This window comes from Hypomesus nipponensis, chromosome 18 (assembly GCF_054491055.1).
Source record: "Hypomesus nipponensis isolate SF chromosome 18, ASM5449105v1, whole genome shotgun sequence".
NCBI lineage: Eukaryota > Metazoa > Chordata > Actinopteri > Osmeriformes > Osmeridae > Hypomesus > Hypomesus nipponensis.
In genome coordinates, this window is record NC_140378.1 from 12,475,734 (window position 1) to 12,495,477 (window position 19,744).

The following is a 19,744-nucleotide window of genomic DNA, read 5'->3' on the forward strand; positions in this document are numbered from 1 at the left end:
TCCTTGAGGTAGAGCTAATGCCTGAGAACAGTGTCAGTATGACCAGTAATATTGCCTGTTCAAGAGCAGAAAGGCCATGTAACATCACTGAGGACTGAGTGATAAGGAGAAAGAAAGCAATGTACTTATTTACTTTTTTAATTCTGTGTCCAGGTGTATCTAGAAGGCTGCGGTCCATCAGGACCAAAACCTCATGCCATAAGAACAGTTTCTTTCCATCTGCTACTGGCCTCTTCAACAAGGCCAAGGACTCCCACTGACATTTATTTAACTATTATAAGTCCATCTGACACCTATTGCACTATGCACAAGCCAACTTTATCGCAGTATCTCATTTGCACTATGTTGCCCACTCATGCTGCTTACTCATATTCTTATTCTTATTTATATATATATATATACATTATATTTATATTAAAATATATATTATATTTTAAATTGTTTTATTTTTAGATGGTTTAGTTCTTAGAATGAGTTAAACTATTGTACTTTTACTTAATTTAAGATCCGTATATGTTTATTGTTTGCACCTTCCTGCCACAGAAAATTTTGTGTTTGTGTAACATACATGGCGAATAAACCAAATTCTGATTCTGATTTAGGATGTGAGTGTGTGTGAAAGTGCATAAGTGTGTGTGTATGTTTGTGTAGTGTAGGCGTATGTGCATGTGGAGAATGCATAAACCAGTAAAAGCTTTGCCGATTTCCAATAGAATATTGAATATCCAGCACTTCATCCTCCTTCCTGCTACTGTGGTAATATCTATCCCCGCTTGAGAAGTCCACGCACAAATACATACACATACATAACAAAGTTATATTTTTATTCCTGGGCAGTGTCAGCCTTCTATGATCTGTCTCTCATACTACTCTCTCAGTTTCAACCATATTTCTCCCAAAATATCCACCTATCCCTATTCTCATGCTCTGTTGGCCCTCTATCACCCACACATTCCCACAGCTCTATCCTCTATTGCTCTCTCTGCTCCTTGTAAAGCCACAAACACGGTGTTCTCTCTGCTGGATCCTAATTAAGGAAATGTAGTCCAGTAGCATATTGGATATTGGAGAAGCTTTCTTCTTCAATGAAAATAAAGCCTCTCTCTCTGTCTCTCTCTCCATCTCTCTCTTTCTCTATCTCTCTCTTGCACTCACATGCACTCACATGCACTCACATGCACGCACACACACACAGCCAGTGCTAATCCATCCCCTCACTCGTCTTTCCCTTGTGTGCTCCTCTGCTCCTACTCCACCTCCTCCATGTTAAGTCTGTTGTGACATGATAATGGAATGAGCTGGGAATTAGGAGTGGAGGAGAGGGAGTGGTGATGTGTGGACCAGAGACTGATGGGCTGACAGTAGGGAATAGAGCCAGAGGCCCCTCCTCTATCTGATTGCCACAAAGAGCCATTTATGAAAGCAAGCAGTGCCTTGCGTATGATGAATACTAGATTTAGCCTAGTCCACCCTCTTTCCCTAATCTTCCCTCCAATAATATTACATTGATAGACCGTGGTTTATAGCATCTTTGGTCAACTTTGATCCATTCCACTCTCTGCCAATGAGGTAATGTCTCTCTCATCTTCCAACTAAATCTCCCTCAGTATATTGGATTAAAGCCACACAATCGTTCTCATAGCCATCCTCCCTCTCATCATTCCACCCAGTATCTCCCTTTCATCCTCATCCTTTGTCCCGCTCCCTCAATCTTTCTATGTCCCCACCTCACACCCTCCGTCATTGGCTGTCTCCTGGGGTTATCACCACTCATGTCATCCCCTCCTCTGTGAAACCAGCTCTCCCTGCTCTGCGCCTCTGGAATGTAGATGATGCAGCTTCAAGGAACCTCCTCTGGTCCGCCCAGTTTCCCCTGCCTCCCTGCCCCCTCCCCCCACTCTCTCACACCACTCACCTATTCAGTGACAGTATATATTCTTCAAATGACAGGTGAGTCCTCACACACAGGTATACATGGTCGATAGATAGCCTGCTAGTCTCATTGAAGTGTATTATTTACCGACAGCCTATCCCTCGAAGCAGTAAATAAATAATGAGAACATTGTTAAAATTCTTCGGGTATTCCATCGCTCCCTCTTTCTCTGCCAGCCCTTCTCTTCCTTGCTCCCTCCAAAGCAAAGATAATTCAGAAAGGGATGGAAACCACTTTTACATGTGCCTATCCCACCTTTTCTTTAATCTATCCCGCCTTCGCCTTCCTTTTCTCACGTATACATGCATGGCATTTTCAATAAATGTTGACAAGACATGATTGGTTCTCTCCATACCAGACTCCAGATTCCAGACATTCACAGTTCCCTAGCCTAGTATATCATTGTCTGTTTGTGTTATTTATTCAACATCTACACTGTTTTTGGTCTAGATTTACAAATACATAAGAGAGACAAGCAGGTGCAGAATTCAATGACTGATCAACTGTGTGTTAAGGTCATCTTTGTAGCACAGCTGGAGCCCTAGTGACAACATCTGCCCTTTGTAAAGATGCAAGAGTGAAAGGGATGGTGAGATGGCAGCCCCTAATATTTAGACTTGCCTATAGACTGGCAGTACTGCTGCCTCAGACTACTAACATGTCATGAAGAGGAGACAGCTGATATTTTCCACTATTTCTCTTTGCTGGTCTGACCTTTTCTGTGGAGATAGAGATCCACTGCAGCCAAGTTTATTAGGGCAGGATGTGACTGTGTGTGTGTGCATGTTTGTGTCTGTCTGTAATTGCGTGTGCGTATGTGTGTATGTACGTGTGTATTGTATTGTGTGTGTGTATGTACGCGTTCAGTAAAAATGAACTCTACAATGTAGTCCAACATGGTGAACTGATGGTAAGCCTGTTGAGTCAGACACAGACACCGTGAAATCCTGTTTCAAACTGGCTCCCTGAGAGGGTCTAAAGCTCAATACACCACACAGAGTGTAGCCAGACAGTGTGTGTGTGACTACAAGTGGAGTTATCTACACAAGGAGGGAAGTGTGTGTCTGAGTGAGAAAAAGAGGGAAAGAGAGAGAGTTGGGGGGTTAGAGTTGACTGGCAGCGTGCTGACAAAGCAATGGCATGTTCTCTGCACCTTGGTCAACTGATAAATGACTTTGAGGTAAATGGGAGGGTGAGAGTGATGACAGTCAGGGGTGTTTCTACACGGGGGCCTACAGGGGCCAGTGCCCCTGTAAAAATCTCCCTGGCCCCCCCTGTGGCCCCCCTGAGCTGACAGAATAAAAAAAAAAATATATTCTTCTAGTACTCTTCATGAAACGAGGAAGGAAAATTGCAGGCTTTTTTCCCCCAGTAAATACAAAAGTTAAAGTAAAGAGAAACATATCAAGGTATTGGGAGAACTGAGGAGCTGGAAGAGGGAGAGCCAGAGCCGTTTGTATGATTTTAATGTAAAGCAAAATTTAAGTATTTTAAAGTATTTGATGATGTTAAGTATATAATTTGTGTCCGATTTTAATGTGCCCCTCTGATTAAACACTGCCCCCCCCCTTGCCCCCCCCCCTGGCCCCCCCAGTAAAATGTGTCTAGAACTGCCACTGATGACAGTCAATGATGATGGCAGACAGATAATGATGGGGAGAAAGGAAGGGGGAAGGAGACAGATAGCAGAACCTTTATTTTATAAAATGACCAAACAGAAGCCCAACCCAACAAGAGCATAGAACTGCTATTTTTTTTAAATTGTTTTTCTGATGTTAACACCACCATGCTTTGTGTCTGGCCTGACTGAACTAATCCCCAGTCCCCAAGACTGTCTCGTAATGTTGGCAGTACTTGGCAGTGAGATGGCTACAAATGTGCCATCCAAGCTCTTTTAAATAGAAAATTAGTAAGTGAGGAGTTTGGAAATGTAGCTGACTATTCAGAGGGGAGACATACGTGCTGGGAGAGCAAATCGGGAAGAAAAATACTAAAGGCAAAATAGAGGACGTGCATAGCTGTGCTAATATGACCCACTGTCCTTATGTGTAGCCCAAATAAGTAAGCACACTTTTTGTTATTGTGCATACTGCTAAATACCTTCTGTCCACCCCACCACATCCACCCCCCTCCACCACTCCCACACATCTCTTGGCATCATTCCATATCTGTAGATTCATCCCGTCACACCTGTTATACACTTTCTCTGTCTTCCTACCGCTTCCCTCTCCTCTTCCCACTCTCTGTGTGCCAACCTTTCTCCTCATTTAAATTCACAGGCAGTCATGAGTGCTCTACCTGCTTTAGGCATTTCTATCTACAGTGTATCCAAGCACTTCCTACTTCCTTATCATGTATCCAATTGAATCTCAACTCCCAGGGACTCAAGGTGACTCTGAATTGCCTGTTTGTGTCACAGATAAATGAGAACTTAACACATGTCTCCGGATAGTGATACGGCATGAGTGCCTTGATACTGCATTAGCTTTAATGTATATCATTCGTCTCCTGCATATTCCCAGTCCACCTGTACTGGCTGGAATAAAATAAAAGACATACTGGAGCTTGCTCCTACTAGCCTGTGGAGAGGCAGACAGAACGAAAAAGAGAGGTGCATAAAGAGAGAGAGGGAGAGAGAGGTAGGGGTAGCATGTAGGAGGAGGAGGACAAGGAGGAGGGTGGGAGGGTAGCAAATGAGGTGAGGGCAAAAATATGGGGGGCTAGAGGAGGGAGCGGTTGCCTATTCTGTAAAGAGAGAGAGAGGAAGAGAAACTAAGAGCGAGGGTGGAATAGAGACAGAGAGAGAGAGAGAGAGAGAGAGAGAGGGGTAGAGGGATAGAAGGAGAGGACAGTGTTGCATCCAGAAGAATTCAGCTTCAGCAGCAGTCATGCTTCATGGTGCGACGTGCAGATCAGCAGGCTCCTTACCGCTGGGCAGAACCGCCTTTGTGTTCCCCGCTGCAGTGGGGGAGTGCATTTACCGTCGCGCCTGAGGGGAGAAGCCAAGAAGTCTCCTCCAATCAGTCGCCAGTTATTTCTCTCATCTTCAGAGTCTGGCTGATGGTGATTTATGATCAACCTAACAGATGCTCTGCTCTCTCCTCAACATAGCAACCACCTGGAATAATCCCAGCACTGTTGTTCATCAAGACAAACATTGGATTCTTACTGAATGTTCAGCAGACAGACGGTGGATTACTACAGAGTCAATGCTTTGGCGTTCTTCCTCTGCAAGAGGAAGAAGGAATAACTTTTTTCAAGCCCTGCACAGGACACAATGTGACAGAAGTCCTTCATTGCTCACATATTACTCCTGTCTGAAAGAGGACAATACTTTTTCCCATAAAATTGATCATCCCCACATTTTCCATGTGCTCTCTCCTGCTTTAGTTTATTTCCCCTGTTCCAGGTCCTGACCCCAGGCCAGTGACATAGCAGGCAATGTGTGACAGCAGATATCTGACTCTAGAAAGCAGGTAGGTGTAGTGTTCATGTCCAATTTTCACATGGTGATGGAGAGAGTAGAGAAGCCTTGGGACATTTGACACGCCTGCTTGATTTGTAGCACCTGCTGTGGGTGTCTGACACAGTTCTGGAGCTAGACAGACGAATGTGTGCTATCTAGTCTACAGGCTGCAATGCTGTCTGGGAAACAAGCGGGGAGTGGTTCTTTCTAGGAGTGGGATTTGTGTTTCTGGTTACTGGGAGAGAGCTGGTGGGACATAGTGTGCTGGAGCCCGTGGGTGACTACAGTGTGGGATCTTCCACAATCTATCTGGGGAGCATGCAGGTGTGGAAAAGCTTTGAATGAGGATTACACTAACACCTTGTTGCTAAGAGCAGGGATACAAGTCATGTACTTGGCTCTCACTGCTCAGTGATGTCCAGACTGCAGGGTCTATCTGGGGGACCAGAGATAAGAGTTACAACCTCAGTAAAGGTGATGAGAGGGAGAGGAGGGTAGAAGTGGAGTGAGAAAGACACAAGGAAAGGTTAAATACAGTATTTTTTTTCCATGCATGAATTTGAACTAAGGACGGAAGAAAGCACAGACTGAAGGGAAGAGAGATAGCCTTTTAGCCTTCTCGATCAGGTGAGGATTGATTAAAATAAGACAATTGTATGAGAGACAGCTGTAGAAGAAAAAACATGTTTTAGTGTTAGAAAGGACAGGACCCACAATTGCAAAGGAGACACTGGGATGAACAAGCACATGGTTTATTTAATGGTTTATCTTTGACGGTAAACCATCTTGATTTTTCCAATAGCACAGCAAACACAACGTTCAATTCATAGACTTGATATTGATTTTTACACATTACCAGTTTGGGGGGCTGTCTGATCTCTGCTTAAGAGGTCCGTAATTTGATTATAATCTTCTGCTCACTAACACCCTTAAGCAATAGCCCTGAAGTGTTTGGTTAAATACAAATTCAGTGGCTTCCATAATCAATGAATGAATAGATCTTATTATATCCAACTGAATCTCTCAGCCTATCTCAGTTAGTCTTTCACAGACAGCTGTGCTTCTGATAAACACCATGTTGTTCACATGAAACACACACATGCATTTTGAATGCAGCCATTCAGTGTGGAAACAGTTTCATGTTTTAAGTGGTTGTCAATGACAGTTGTGGCTGACAGCTACAGCACGTCAGACAGAGTTGTTGAGAGAACAGCCATAGCTGTTGTGCTTTGTTGCGTGTGCATGTGTGCGTGTTATTAGGTTTTGTCTATCTTGCGAATACGGCTTATCTAGGCACCACAGCCTGGGCTCAGATCCAGGGAGTGAATGCTTCAGTGGGCAGGCCCCCTACTCTTTCTCAGCCTAGCCTAGCCAAGCCCACACACCCCACCTCTCCTTCTGGAGGGTTTCAATGGACCTAAATAAGGAGGTGTCAGTGACCACCCCAACACCAGGGGGAGGAAAGTGCTGAGCAGGTAACAGTCCCGGTGGGAGAGCTGACAGAGCCGTGTCAGAGCCTGAGCAGAGAGAGGTTATCTCAGGAGCCCGTCCCAGCCATTCCCCTGTGAACCTAGAGAGCAGAGCCAAGGAGCTGGGAAACTCAGTGTGGGAGTCGGGAAGAAAAAAGAAACTCGGAGAGGCTCTTTGATACCAGCGCGGTTGGTTTCTGAAACTTTGAAAGTGTTTCATACAGAGCGCTGTTGAACGGATTAGAGCTCGGAGGACGAAACCTGGGGGTGAGCGTGGGCGAGTTCAGTGGAAGTTCTACTGGGAAAAGCTCCCCTCTCTCAGAACATAGAGTCAGGCTCTGTGCTGTATACCAAATAAGAACACGACACAGCCATGCACGTCATGTAGCTGCAGGGGAGGTCAAGCAGCCAACAATGACAAGTCATCTAAAATTGTTACATTGCATTCAGTCTAATGTACATACAAATTATAAAAGGAAAAAACTGCTGTTTGTACTCAACCTCATTCTCTGTTTCCACCGATTCCTACAAACCTCCTTTTTTTTTTACCCGTGACTCAGCAGTGCAAAAGCAAAGCAGTTGCCGACAACGTGATTTGAGACTGAAGCTACTCTGTCCACATGAACTTATCAGCATTTTGTCACTCTGCAATGGAGACAGAGACTGATGGATGGACTGCTGTATTTGTTTCGCTACTGCCTCTGAGAACACTTTGTACAGGATCTCCTCTCAATTGTAAAATGTGAAATCGGACTGAAAAGATAGAAGAATCAACTGGGAAACTCTCTACTGTCCAGACCTGAAAGGAGAGAGTCTAGGTGACAAGTGTCTCCACACAAAGCGACACCCAAACTCTGTTGGTCTGGGTAGGACAAACGTGTTGATTTGGGCATCTGTGTTGATCATCTGGGTGAGCCAGATCCTGGTCACCATGGGATGCAACATGTGTGTGGTCCAGAAGCCGGAGGAGCAGTACCGGGTCATGTTCCAGGTGAGTGGGCCTGTTTCCTCCCTGGGTTCTTTTACCAACACCTGGTTCTTTTCTAAACACCCGGACCGTTCTGTTAAGCTGATGACATCTCTTTGCACTAGTTATCCATCACAATCAGCTCACCAGCATCAGCATGCTCACTGGTTTGGAGATCCCATCCCACCATAAATATTAAGCACCATAATCCTTCCTAAGGATTGATGAACATGTCTGAACAATAATATCAACAACTCATTACTGTACGACTCATTACTCAATTTGGCTGAGTAAATCATTGTTCACAATGTCATTGAAATGATGATTGTATAATTAGTAGACCCTAGATAGGAAATGTGTGATAACAAAAACATAGATAAGATCATAAAATACATTGCAACCTCTTATGCATCCTCAAAATAATCCTGACATTATACTGATTCATATTTTAATACTTTCATCAAAGCCTGTGTGAAGTGCTAAAGTGAGTATGAGAGGGAGATTGGAAGAGATTGGAACATGCATCCTCTGGGACTGAGCGAGGCCCAGAGAGAGAAGGAAGGAAGCAGGGGGATGGTTACAGGCTGACTAAAGAGTTATAGTAAGGGGTGCTCTCTAAGGTTGCCACGGTTACAACCTCAGCTGTGTCTGCCAAGTGAAGCCAGACTGTACAGTCCCTGTTTAAGCACATCTAACAGAACAATTCTACTGAAAGGATTCTGTCTGGTGTTGCGTATGTAAAAAAAAACAACCAAAAAAACAAGATTGGTGAAAACACCAATCATTGGCCACAGTCAGAGGCTCAAATTATTGTTCTGGTGGAGCCCAGCTTTGGGATTCTGCGTGTGCCAGTTAGCAGAGCTGCATCTGGTGCCTGAGGCCACGCCAAGCCAGAGGAGAGGACTGAAGGAGGCTGAGCACAGCCAGAGGTACAGTAATGAGGCTGAGAGGAAGGACAGATTGAAGACAAAACTGGGGGAAAGAAGGATGGAGAGGGCTATTTTTCTGATGTTTGCCCTCAGATGACAAAAGTAATTGATTTGAGCGCTTCACAGAACAGGGACGAATATGGAGGCTTGAGTGACTTTACAGATCCCTGGGGCAGAGAGAGAAAGAGAGAGAGAGAGAGAGAGAGAGAGAGAGAGAGAGAGAGAGAGAGAGAGAGAGAGAGAGAGAGAGAGAGAGAGAGAGAGAGAGAGAAAGAGAGAGAGAGACAGAGAGAGAGAGACAGAGATAGAGACAGAGAGCATGTTGTAGTTTGAAAGGCCTGGCAGTGTTTTCAGCATTCAGCGACCCCTATTTAACAGGAGTCAGATATAAAGGCACGGACCATATGCAGGTCACGCGACTCCAAATATAAATGAAATCATGCCACCGATCAGGTGCTTAAACTTCTGTGAAGTCAGCAGTGCAGAAGGGTGTGTCTGCCTATGGGAACAAGCTCCAGCAGCCCACAATGCACCCTGCTCCTCCAGACAACCGCAGCCCCAGACTGACTGTGGTTTCCAGACATGGGTGTGGTTGGGAGCAGAGCATGGAAGACAGTTGTGTCTACATGTCTGTCATTGTTTTATTTTACGGTGAATGAGATTCAATCAAAGCGAATGAGGTTCCTTTAAGGTGGTGAAGGGGTGTGTGTGCTTGTGTATTATCAGATCTAGAACTCTGGATCCAATCCTCACAAAGAACACAAAGTGCATTTCTTTCTACTCTGAAGTGTTTGTCAAGAGTAAACAACTACAAAAAGGAGCCTTTGTCAATTTAAAGCAAAAAAAGTCAAAAAGGCTAACTAATTGACCTGAAATGTAATTACCATGGATTCTGTTACTCTGACAGTAATTTAGAAACAAAACAGATGGTTGATTGGCTCAAACGCCATGCCAAAAACACAGTACAGAGAGATTCTCTTCATCAAAAATACTTCATTACATTACCTCCACATTTCACGGGTTTGTGAATCACTGCATGGCTCTTTTGAGGGTTTCTGCTTTGTTTCGTATATTTTACAAACATGCCCAATTACACAAGCAAATTAGACTCAGTCCACTGAGTGGTATACTCTCTCACAGTTACATCAAAACAGACTGGGTCTATCTACACTCTGTAGAGCAGATTTTGTAATCTATTGCACTTTCGTTTGCCAGAGGATGTAATAATTACAGAGTGCTGCACATGTTCACAAGGGAACACGCCCATAATAATAAATGCCATCACTTCTGCCTCCTCTTTCCCTAGACTAAAGAGATAGATGGTACTGGATACCATCCAGCCTATAACATTTAGAGGCCTTGGTTACAGTACATCACATGGGTGCAGTGCATGACTAACAAACTAACCAGAAGATCGATGTTCCCCAGTAACCATTTTGTGTTGCACCCCCCACACCCTAGACTCCCTCACCACCCCTAAGGCCCCTCAGACTCTTTCCCCTCTACTCTCTGTAGAATGGGTTTCAATGGGAGGTAGTTGCCATGGCAACGGAAGTCATTAAACAAGCCTAATGTGTTTTTTCTCGACACTGACAGAAAGACACTGACATGCACAGAGTGAAAGCAGCGAGCACCCATACATATCAATAACATGCTGACACAAACATGTATTAGATCAACACACACAGACTAGAACACACCCACCAAAACTGGATATACTCAAAAACACTCAATCGGCGGGATCTCAATATGCAGACATATCAATGTATTAATAAGTGAAATGGATAGATAAATGATTTGATAAATAATATGTGCATGATGTCGATACCATCGATATCTTAATCACTCTTGCCTCACCTCCTGGGCCTTTTGCCTGGATAATTAAATGCAGTAGACACACCTATTAAAAGTTTATATGGAGTCTTGCATTGCTGGACTTTAAGCATCAACATTAATATCTGCTTGTCACCCTGTTTATGAACTGTATTTGATAAAGTGTGCCTGAGAGTGTGTGTTTGCTGTGTAAGTGTTAGTGTGTGAGTTTGTTTGTGCATGTGTGTGTATATGTGGACAGATGTGCTCCAGTTCTTTCACCTTCAGGCTTGTCATGCTTGTGATCGGGTGAAGGGCAGATGGAGAGAGTTTTTGTGGGCTGCACATCTCTCCCATTTCTGCATTGAACAGGAGACAGAGACAGAGCGAGAAGAGATGGACAGAGATTTAGAATGAGAGGGGGGGCTAGGAAGACAGAATTACAGACAGATAGACACCATTAAATGGTACATTCTGAAGATAGATGGTGAAGTATTAATTTACTGTACATTGACAGAAGAATTACGTACCCAGTTGGACTTGATGCCAAACCAACTATCCTCTAATTCCTTTGTTTTGATAGGTTATCCCTTCCCTGTTCGTTCATTTTTCCCAGTTTGTCTAAATGTGTAAATAGTCTTTAAATCAATAGTAGCTCGAATTTGTCAATTTGCTGATATCCAGTGGCCTACATAAATGTCCCCCAGTGATATCAAACAACTGGGGTTAGCAGTGGTGGAGATGACCTGTGTCTCTGGATTAATTGATTTTCTGAAGAGGTGCAAGCTGCACCCTTCAAAGCATGGGAGATGAGAAAAATCAATTACCGAACAAGTAGAATTCAATATGTGGGGGGCAGGCCTGGGGCACTGTGGAGCTGCTGCAATAAAAAAAAACTCTGGACGTTCACAATATGCCATTGTTAAGCACTATGCTACAATGTAATGCAGAATTTTGTATTCTGTGTAAACCCCTCTGTGGACTACATATGCGTGTATGTGTGTTTTGGTGTCTGGTGTACTGTAGACCTGAGTCTGCACATTAGGAGCTTAGATAATCCTCTCATGTATCCCTCAGCCACTAGGGCCCACACACTGGGCTTCCTAGGCGTGTTGCTGCAATTTGGAAAAAAAAAGTTTAAAACTGTAAGTCACTCTCACTCAGTATTTACCACACACACTAACATTCCTCAAAAGCTCCATGTCTCTCTTTGTCCCTCTATTTCATGACTCTTTCCTCACCTCCCTTCATCCTTCCTCCCCTTCCCCCTGTTCACTCCATCAGCATCTACCCAGAATTTTTCTCGCTCATGCCTTTGAACTATGCTTCTCTTTCATCTTCCCCCTCCCACTATCTCCACTGCCTCCACCTCCACCCCCCGCCGTGTAACTCAGAATAAGGTAGGCAACGCCATGACAGGAATATACATCAGAGCTAATATCAATTCAGTCTCGTATAGAACACACCCTTGCTGAAGGATTGGGCATGACTGTAGAGTGGCATTAGCGGAAGAATTCAGAGGTCAGACTGGAGGTGTTGACCTCCTAACCTCTGTGTGTGCTAACAGGCCAGTGAGGTGTATAATGCATTCCACATGTCAAGAGTGTCCCTCTAATGCACCACAACCATTACCTTGTATGAAGTCATACGCAGAGCAATCTCAGTAGCTCTCATAGATAATGAATGAGACCCCCCTCAGTCCTAGTGCTCTCAGACCTGTCAGTCATGTCCTAAGGGCAATCTGCTAACAGGCCCCGCCTCTCACCGCTACTCAGATCAGTGTTGGAAAAACAACTCATGGTTTTCCTGTGGATGCAAGCTGGAGGAACAATGGGAAACACCCATTCTGAGGGAGAAAAGATAGAGGTAGACTGTGAAAATGAGTAAGCTTATGAAAATGGAAAGCCAATGTCTCCTCCTAAAGAATGACAAGCTATTTGACTGATACAATTTCAATATACCTTGAAATTAAAATCACCGCATTGCTTCATGGAAATTCCTTTTCACTGTGAATGAGAAGTGAAGAAGCGTTCTACTTATTTGTCGTCAAGTGAGAGAAGCCATTAAGACAGAAGGACAGCAAGAGATTTATGGAAGGCCATTAGCATGGGGAAGGACAAACAGGCAAGGAGAGGGGGAAGGAGAGGAGAGAGGAGAGGGGGAAGAAGAGGAGAGGGCCTGGAATAGAGTATTGTGCTCATGCCATCTCCAGGGAGGGGCTAGGGAAGGAAAAGTGCTGAGGCAGCACTGAAAGGAACGAGACAGAGTCAGGACACACGGTGTAAAACAGACAGAATGCACAGACAGAGATACCTAGGCAAAACGGGAGAGAGGAATGGAAGGAAAGACAGGGGGAGGGAAGAACAGGGGCAAGAACACCAAATGGAAGGCGAATGTGGCAAGAAAGTTTTTGTGGTTGGCTGCACTGGGGAACATCAATTTGACATGCAATTATATGAAGGGGACAAGAAAACGAGAAAGAAATGGGGGTTGGGGGAGGCAAGAGAGGGGGCGGTACAAGGGAGACAGAGGGAGAGAGGGAGGGTAGTGAAGATGTGGACCCCCTCAGACAGCCAAGGTCAGTGTATGCACTGTGTACTTACACAATGGCTGTCTGGCTATGTGGCTGTTTCTCAAGGCTGCGTACAGCTCTCCATAAAACACATGGAAGGGCTAACATTTCCACACACAAACACACATGTACAAGCATGATCCCTTTTATTCTGATAAGACTCTAGAATAATCTTAGATTCTGCTAATATCATTATTATTTCATGGGAACAGTAATGTAAATTGATATTTCACCTTTAAACAGATTAAGGTGAGAAGTCTGGTTCCCTTTAACCAGGATCACTGCTGTACATGCTGTTCCTGAACACAGCTCAGTCACCCCAGAGCAACATTCCTGCTGTTTAAATGTGACTTCTTCAGCAGATTTACACTCACTAATCCCTAATTATGAATCACTCTCTCTGGCTCTCCCTGTGTGAACTGGCAGGGGGCATTGAGGAGATATAGGCACAAAGATAGAGAGAGGGAGGGAGAGACTCATATCATGAGGACTGAAAATGGTCACCTGTGTAATAGAGACTGTGTCTTTTCTGCTGTGACAGGACCTGCAGGTATCTGGTTCTTTAGTGTATGTAAACTGTGTGGATCCACACTGTGAGAGTCATGTAGACCACAGCCTGGCCAAGCTACGGCAGTATGCCAGGGATTCTCAACAGTCATTAACTGATCATAACCTGGTCTCCTCCAGGGTTTCTCACAGATTATTACATGTATTCATCATTTCAACTTCATTTAAACTCTTAATTTCCCCTCCCTCTTTTCCTCCTCTCTCCACAGAAGAGTCATATCAGTAGCATGCTGTGTTCTTTTGATGCAGACGGTCGATTGAAGGTTACAGTATACATATTTACTATCCCCCTGCTCTGTGTGATGTCATGTATGAACCACTCTTAGGTGATACATGTGTAGCTCTTTCAAGCTACTTAGATACTACTGTATGTAGTATTATGTGTTCCGGGCGCTCTGATCTGAACACAATCTTTTTTCCTTTTTGCCTGATACACTAACCACTCTACAGTAGATCTCTGTTTCTGATCTGTATGTGTATACTGCTACAGTACCAGCTTTTCTCTCTTCATGTTGTGTGAGTGTTTGTGTTTATGTGGGTCAGCGCGGCACACTGTGAACTAACCTTGCCTGTCTGAAAGTACAGCTGATGAGGGTCGATTCATCTGCTCACCTAACCCTCTGCATATTATAGGCTGTCCTTGCACTAGTTCAAGACCTGTCCTGTCTCATTACCGTCTGCCTCTCTACAATGTGGTGCCTGGCTTTCTGTACTCTCTATCTCTCCCTCTCCACCAATCTCTCCCCTCCCCTCCCCTCCTCTCTGATCGGTGTTATCTCTGTGATCCAGGTGAATGGTAAGGAGCTGACTCGTGTGTCTGGGGAGCCGTGCCTGGACGTGCGGGACCCCCTGCTGTCCCACATGCTGAGGCGGGGTGCCAGGCGGAGGGCTGGGCTGGCCGCCGGCCTAGGGGGGCCAGGGGCCCTGACTGTGGCCATGGCTGACTGTGTGGACAGCTGCACCCAGACTGACATCAGCTTCCAGCACATGCTGACCCTGGGCAAGAGCAGCCACCACCCCTGTGGGGCCCCGCCTCCTCCCCACCCACCCCCCTCCCCTCCTCTTCCGCCCTTGCTGGAGCCCTACCTACTCAACGAGCTGTGAGTACACTGTGAGTGTGTGAATGTGCATGTTTGAATGTGTGTGTGTGAGACAGAGAGATACAGAGAGACAGAAAGATAGAGACAGAGAGAGCCTAATGCCAGTGTCAAACCCCTGACATTAGTGGATGTGAAGAGTCTCATCCCATCCATTCATGGAGCATGAAGAAAAGGGCAGCCTGTTGGTCTTCATTACTGAAACCCCCTCTCTCATGATTCCCTCACAGGCTCATAGAGCCTGAATATTATGATCCCAACGACTACTTTGACATCACTCATCATGAGGTGGACAGACAGGATGATCTGGAGTATGAGGTATTGCTTCCTTTTCTCTTCAGACTGTCCAACTTAGACCATGATCAGCCTGTTTATCTTCTGCTTCAGTACCTGTGTGTTCTCAGCTCAGACCCTTTGTGTGTCATGGTGTGTTTGAATTAGGAGGTGGAGTTGTATAAGTCTCGTCAGCAGGACAAGCTGGGGCTGACAGTGTGCTATAGGACAGATGAGGAGGAGGATCTGGGCATATATGTAGGAGAGGTGAGGAAGCCTTCAAGGTTAAAGAGACACATATCGTCTCTACGATATTCAAGATGCTTATCACCCAGCATTCACACGGTCACCCTTTGTCTAGGTCAACCCAAACAGTATAGCTGCAATAGATGGCCGCATTCGTGAGGGAGACAGAATCCTCCAGGTACATCCCTTTTGTACTGAACCAGTGAATCACCGCTGTTCACTGTGACATTTACACCCAGTAAAAATGCCGCAATTTAACAGACAACTGGCCTTAATAATGAACAGGTGCCATAGCTCTGTTTCATATTGTGGTGTTTGTCTCAGATCAACGGGGTGGACATTCAGAACAGGGAAGAGGCCGTGGCCATTCTGACCCGGGAGGACAGCACCAACATCTCCCTGCTGCTGGCCCGGCCTGAGATTGAGGTGAGGCCCACCTTCACTCCTGCTATGTTCCTGGGAAAGGGGCTGCTACCATGACATGAGAAGGGATGTATTGCAGTAACAGATGACAGATGATCCACAGTATACTGATGCTCAGCTACACTGCACCACCGTCTTTATTTACACAAATGTCTATCTGTGCATCCCTTCCCTCCAAGTGCACTTGAAAGTAGACAAGAAAGGTGAAAGGAGTAAAGACAAGGAGTGAGGTGAAAGAACTGATAGAGAGGGAGTGGGAAGGAAAGATAACGAGCATTAAGGGGAGAAACGGATGGTTTTCACTGTGCTAAGAACATGTTGCTTTGTTTCCCTCAAGGTCACCCTGCTCAACAAATTTGAGAACACAGTCCCACTCCCAAACAGCTAGTCACTGAGCTCAGACATTACACACACACAACCAGATGGGGCGGCACTGTTTACCATGTTAATACTGAGTACACACACATCAAAATGTGTGCATGGGTATTGTACACAGAGAAAATCGGAATTCCATTCACATGGGCAGACAAGAAAAAGCTAGAGGGCAGATTTAAGAGGGCCATTAAAATTTAGTCTTCTCCCCAATCCAGACAGTCACGCACACAGCCACGTGCACACACACACTTTACTGCAGAGATGTTCCGAGCTTTTGTATCTTGGGAGAATTGTGATGTGTAGTATGCTAACATTGAACTATGATTACAAGATCTACTTAATCAACCTAGTCTCACACCTAACACACCGAGGTAGGGAGGCGGAGTGAGAATGATCAGGATAAATATATGAGCAGAGATTAGGGGCTTAGTTCCCTGTCTGGGGAGCAAGACAGAGATGGAGCAAAGGGCCTGCTAGACTACAAATGAAGATGAAGACAATCAATGCTATTGTCTCGCAGCCTGAAAACAATTCCAATTAGAATCAAATCAATTAGGGGTGATCAACTTTGATTAAAGCAGTGAATTGTTTGCCAAATTAAACTAGATTATTTGCATATACATTTGATCAGCATCTCTGCAGAGGCCAATCACAATGGTAATGCAGAAAAATAAAAGAAATAACATTAAAAAGATCACACATAACAACAACATTATATTGACAGTTGTTTGGCCATTGTGTTCTCCTACAGATATCAATTTCAAAGGAGATAGTTCAGTTCCTTCTTGTTGATTTCGTATATCATGTGTATTTCATTGACGATAAATTCACTCTTACCCAGTCAACCCATTCAGAGAAAACAGCCCACACCACAGAATCTTTAGCAATGTTTAGGGTTCACGTTATTCTGGCTCCACCTAGTGATGGAGATGTGGTAGAGAAACATTACACATGGGGAGTGAAAAGGATCATAAACAATCCTAAAACATTTATGTCAATGTCTTTTTCTCCCTTTCCCTCAACACTCCACAATGAAAATGATCTACAATCAACTCCATCAACCAATCATCTTAGAATGACAACCAGCTGGATCCAGACGAACTGGAACTGGAGCCTCTGGACAACTCTGTCCACCTGCCGAGCCCACACAGGCTGAGGAACAGCCCCTCCATGCTGGGCACGGGACCCGGGGGCGTGGGGGGCAGTGTGATGGGGGTACGAGGCCGCCCCCTGAACAGGGACTCTCCCGGCCTACTGCACACCGTGCTGAGTAACAGCCAGGAGCTGGACAGTGGCGTGGGCCGGACCGACGAGAGCACACGCAACGAGGAGTCGTCTGAGCATGACCTCCTGGGAGACGACCAGACCAGCACGTCCAACACCAACGCCACCAACACGCCCGGCAGCATGCGCAAGTTTCTGTCTGGCCGCGGGGACACCCCACCCCTGACGCACTCTCGCGACCTCCACTTCAGTGCCGACTCCCTGCTGGGGCTGGAGTGTGTGGGAGGAGGGGTTCTGGAGCAGGCGGAGAGAGGGGAGAGAGCCTACACGGTAGACCCTGTGATGATGATGATGCCTGGGCTGACAGACGAGGAGTACGAGAGGTACAGGGAGCTGCTGGAGATCAAGTGCTACTATGAGAAGAACGGTAACGCCCTGCTGCCGCTGGGGGGCCCAGGAGGGGGGGGCCCAGGAGGGGGCGGCGGGGGACCGTTGCCTCTGGATGTGAACCGGAACGAGAGCATGATGCAGCACGAGATGGCCCTGCTGGAGGAGGAGCTGCGCCACCTGGAGTTCAAATGCCGTAACATCCTGAGGGCCCAGAAGATGCAGCAGCTCCGGGAACGCTGTCTAAAGGCCTGGCCTCTGGAGGAGGAGGAGGTCGGGGCCGGGGCCGCACGGGGGGCCGGGCCCTCGCTGCTCATTGAGGAGTCCTGTCACCACGAGCTGTCTGACATTAATGAGGTCCCTGAGAGAGAGCGCTCCGACAAGGACAGCACCAGCGCATACAACACTGGAGGAGAGAGCTGTAGGAGCACCCCTCTGGTCAACGATCATGGACACAGCCTGGAGGGGGCAGACTCCCAGCTGCAGCCTCGCATCCCCAGCCGCCACAGAGAGAGGGTGGGGAGGGGAGAGAGGGCCGAGAGGGGACAGGCTAACCTGAACCAGCCATATTCACCAACCAGCCACAGGAGAGGAGTGGGGGCCAAGACCTCCAGCCCAGGGGCCAAGTTTAGATCCTTGTCCCGTGACGGTGGGGTCAGGAGGGGTTCAGACGGAGCGGCCAAGAGGAGCCCCAAGGCTAACGGCACACCAGAGGGCGGAGGGGGCCGCAGTGCAGAGAACAGCCCCTATCTGTCTCGCCGCCAGTCAGGCTCCAGGCTGCCCCAGCGCTACCAGAGCTGCATGCAGCTGCACTCCCCCTCTGCCTCCGAGGGTCTGGGGAGCAGGGACACGGCCAGAGAGGGCAGCCTGGGGACCGAGGGGGATGCCAGCCCCATGAGCCTAGGAAGCACCTGCAAGGACATCCCCCAGGGCCCAGCACCTGTCCCCCCGCCCCTGCCGCCAGCCTCCCCCCGCATGGAGTGGAAGGTGAAGGTGCGCAGCGACGGCTCGCGCTACGTGGCCAAGCGTCCCGTGAGGGACCGCCTGCTGAAGGCCCGCGCCATCAAGATCAGAGAGGAGCGCAGCGGCATGACCACAGACGACGACGCCGTGAGCGAGATGAAGATGGGCCGCTACTGGAGCAAGGAGGAGCGCAAGCAGCAGCTGCTGCGGGCCCGCGAGCACCGCCGCCGCAGGGAGTTCATGATGCAGAGCCGCCTGGACTGCCTGAGGGAGCGCGACAGGGAGCAGGGGGGTGGGGGCGGCCAGCAGGGGGCGCCACAGCCACAGGAGCCCGCCACCATCCTGGAGCTCTGCCACCGGAGGAGCATGAAGAAACGAAGTCGCCGGATCCTCGACAACTGGATCACCATCCAGGAGCTCCTGGCTCACGGCACCAGGTCACCGGATGGGAAGAAGGTCTACAACCCCCTGCTGTCAGTCACCACCGTCTGACAGACAGGATGCGCGGACGGACAGAGAGCGGAGGAGGAGAGGGAAGTGGGAGAAATGTGGGACTGACTCTTGAGAAGGGCTGTGAAGCTCACAGCAGCACCATCTGTGCTCTGTCACTGTAGATAGGAGAGAGAGGTGGCGTGAGAGAGACAACACCAGCTGCTCCTGCTTAGTCATCACAGCCTGGTAGAGGGGACTGTACGGCACAGAGAGAACAACCACAGTTGACCAGAATGATTAGAAGCTGCCTGAGTGAGAAAGCAGGTGAGGAACAGATCAAGCCCACAGAGCCTTCAGAGTGTGTGGTGACTGGGAGTGATCCGCCATGTTAGAAGCACACTGGGTACCAAGGAGGGAATGCTAACTATTTCTAGGTACTTGATGAAAAATGCTAACAAAATAGACGTGACATTAAAGGCACATAATAATCCGTCTGGGCACACTGAGCAGGAGGAGGAACAGGAGGAGGAACAGGGAAGCACATGCCTGCTGGGTACAGCACAGTACAAAGGTAGTCCCTAGGCACAGGTCACATGACTGCTACAGGAC

General features: G+C 47.0%; 1 protein-coding gene across 2 annotated transcripts; it reads left to right on the plus strand.

The window, feature by feature from the left end:
* The first annotated feature begins 7,799 nt into the window (after positions 1-7,799).
* Positions 7,800-19,195, plus strand: LOC146252172 (PDZ domain-containing protein 4-like). 2 transcript variants are annotated; one of them, XM_084679179.1, is made up of 8 exons: positions 7,800-7,859; positions 13,925-13,978; positions 14,505-14,815; positions 15,043-15,130; positions 15,254-15,352; positions 15,447-15,509; positions 15,656-15,757; positions 17,204-19,195. In XM_084679179.1, the coding sequence occupies exons 1-8, from the start codon at positions 7,800-7,802 to the stop codon at positions 19,193-19,195; spliced, it is 2,769 nt and encodes a 922-aa protein (XP_084535305.1). The 2 variants fall into 2 exon arrangements, with proteins under 2 accessions (XP_084535305.1, XP_084535306.1); XM_084679180.1 differs by lacking the exon at positions 13,925-13,978.
* The last annotated feature ends 549 nt before the right edge of the window (positions 19,196-19,744 follow it).

Bases quoted from the DNA above. Each gene is read 5' to 3' on its own strand.
- LOC146252172 (XM_084679179.1), top strand. From the start codon at position 7,800: ATGGGATGCAACATGTGTGTGGTCCAGAAGCCGGAGGAGCAGTACCGG. The intron at 14,816-15,042 runs GTGAGTACACTG...ATTCCCTCACAG, and splicing joins CCCTACCTACTCAACGAGCT to GCTCATAGAGCCTGAATATT. The intron at 15,353-15,446 runs GTGAGGAAGCCT...CCCTTTGTCTAG, and splicing joins TGGGCATATATGTAGGAGAG to GTCAACCCAAACAGTATAGC.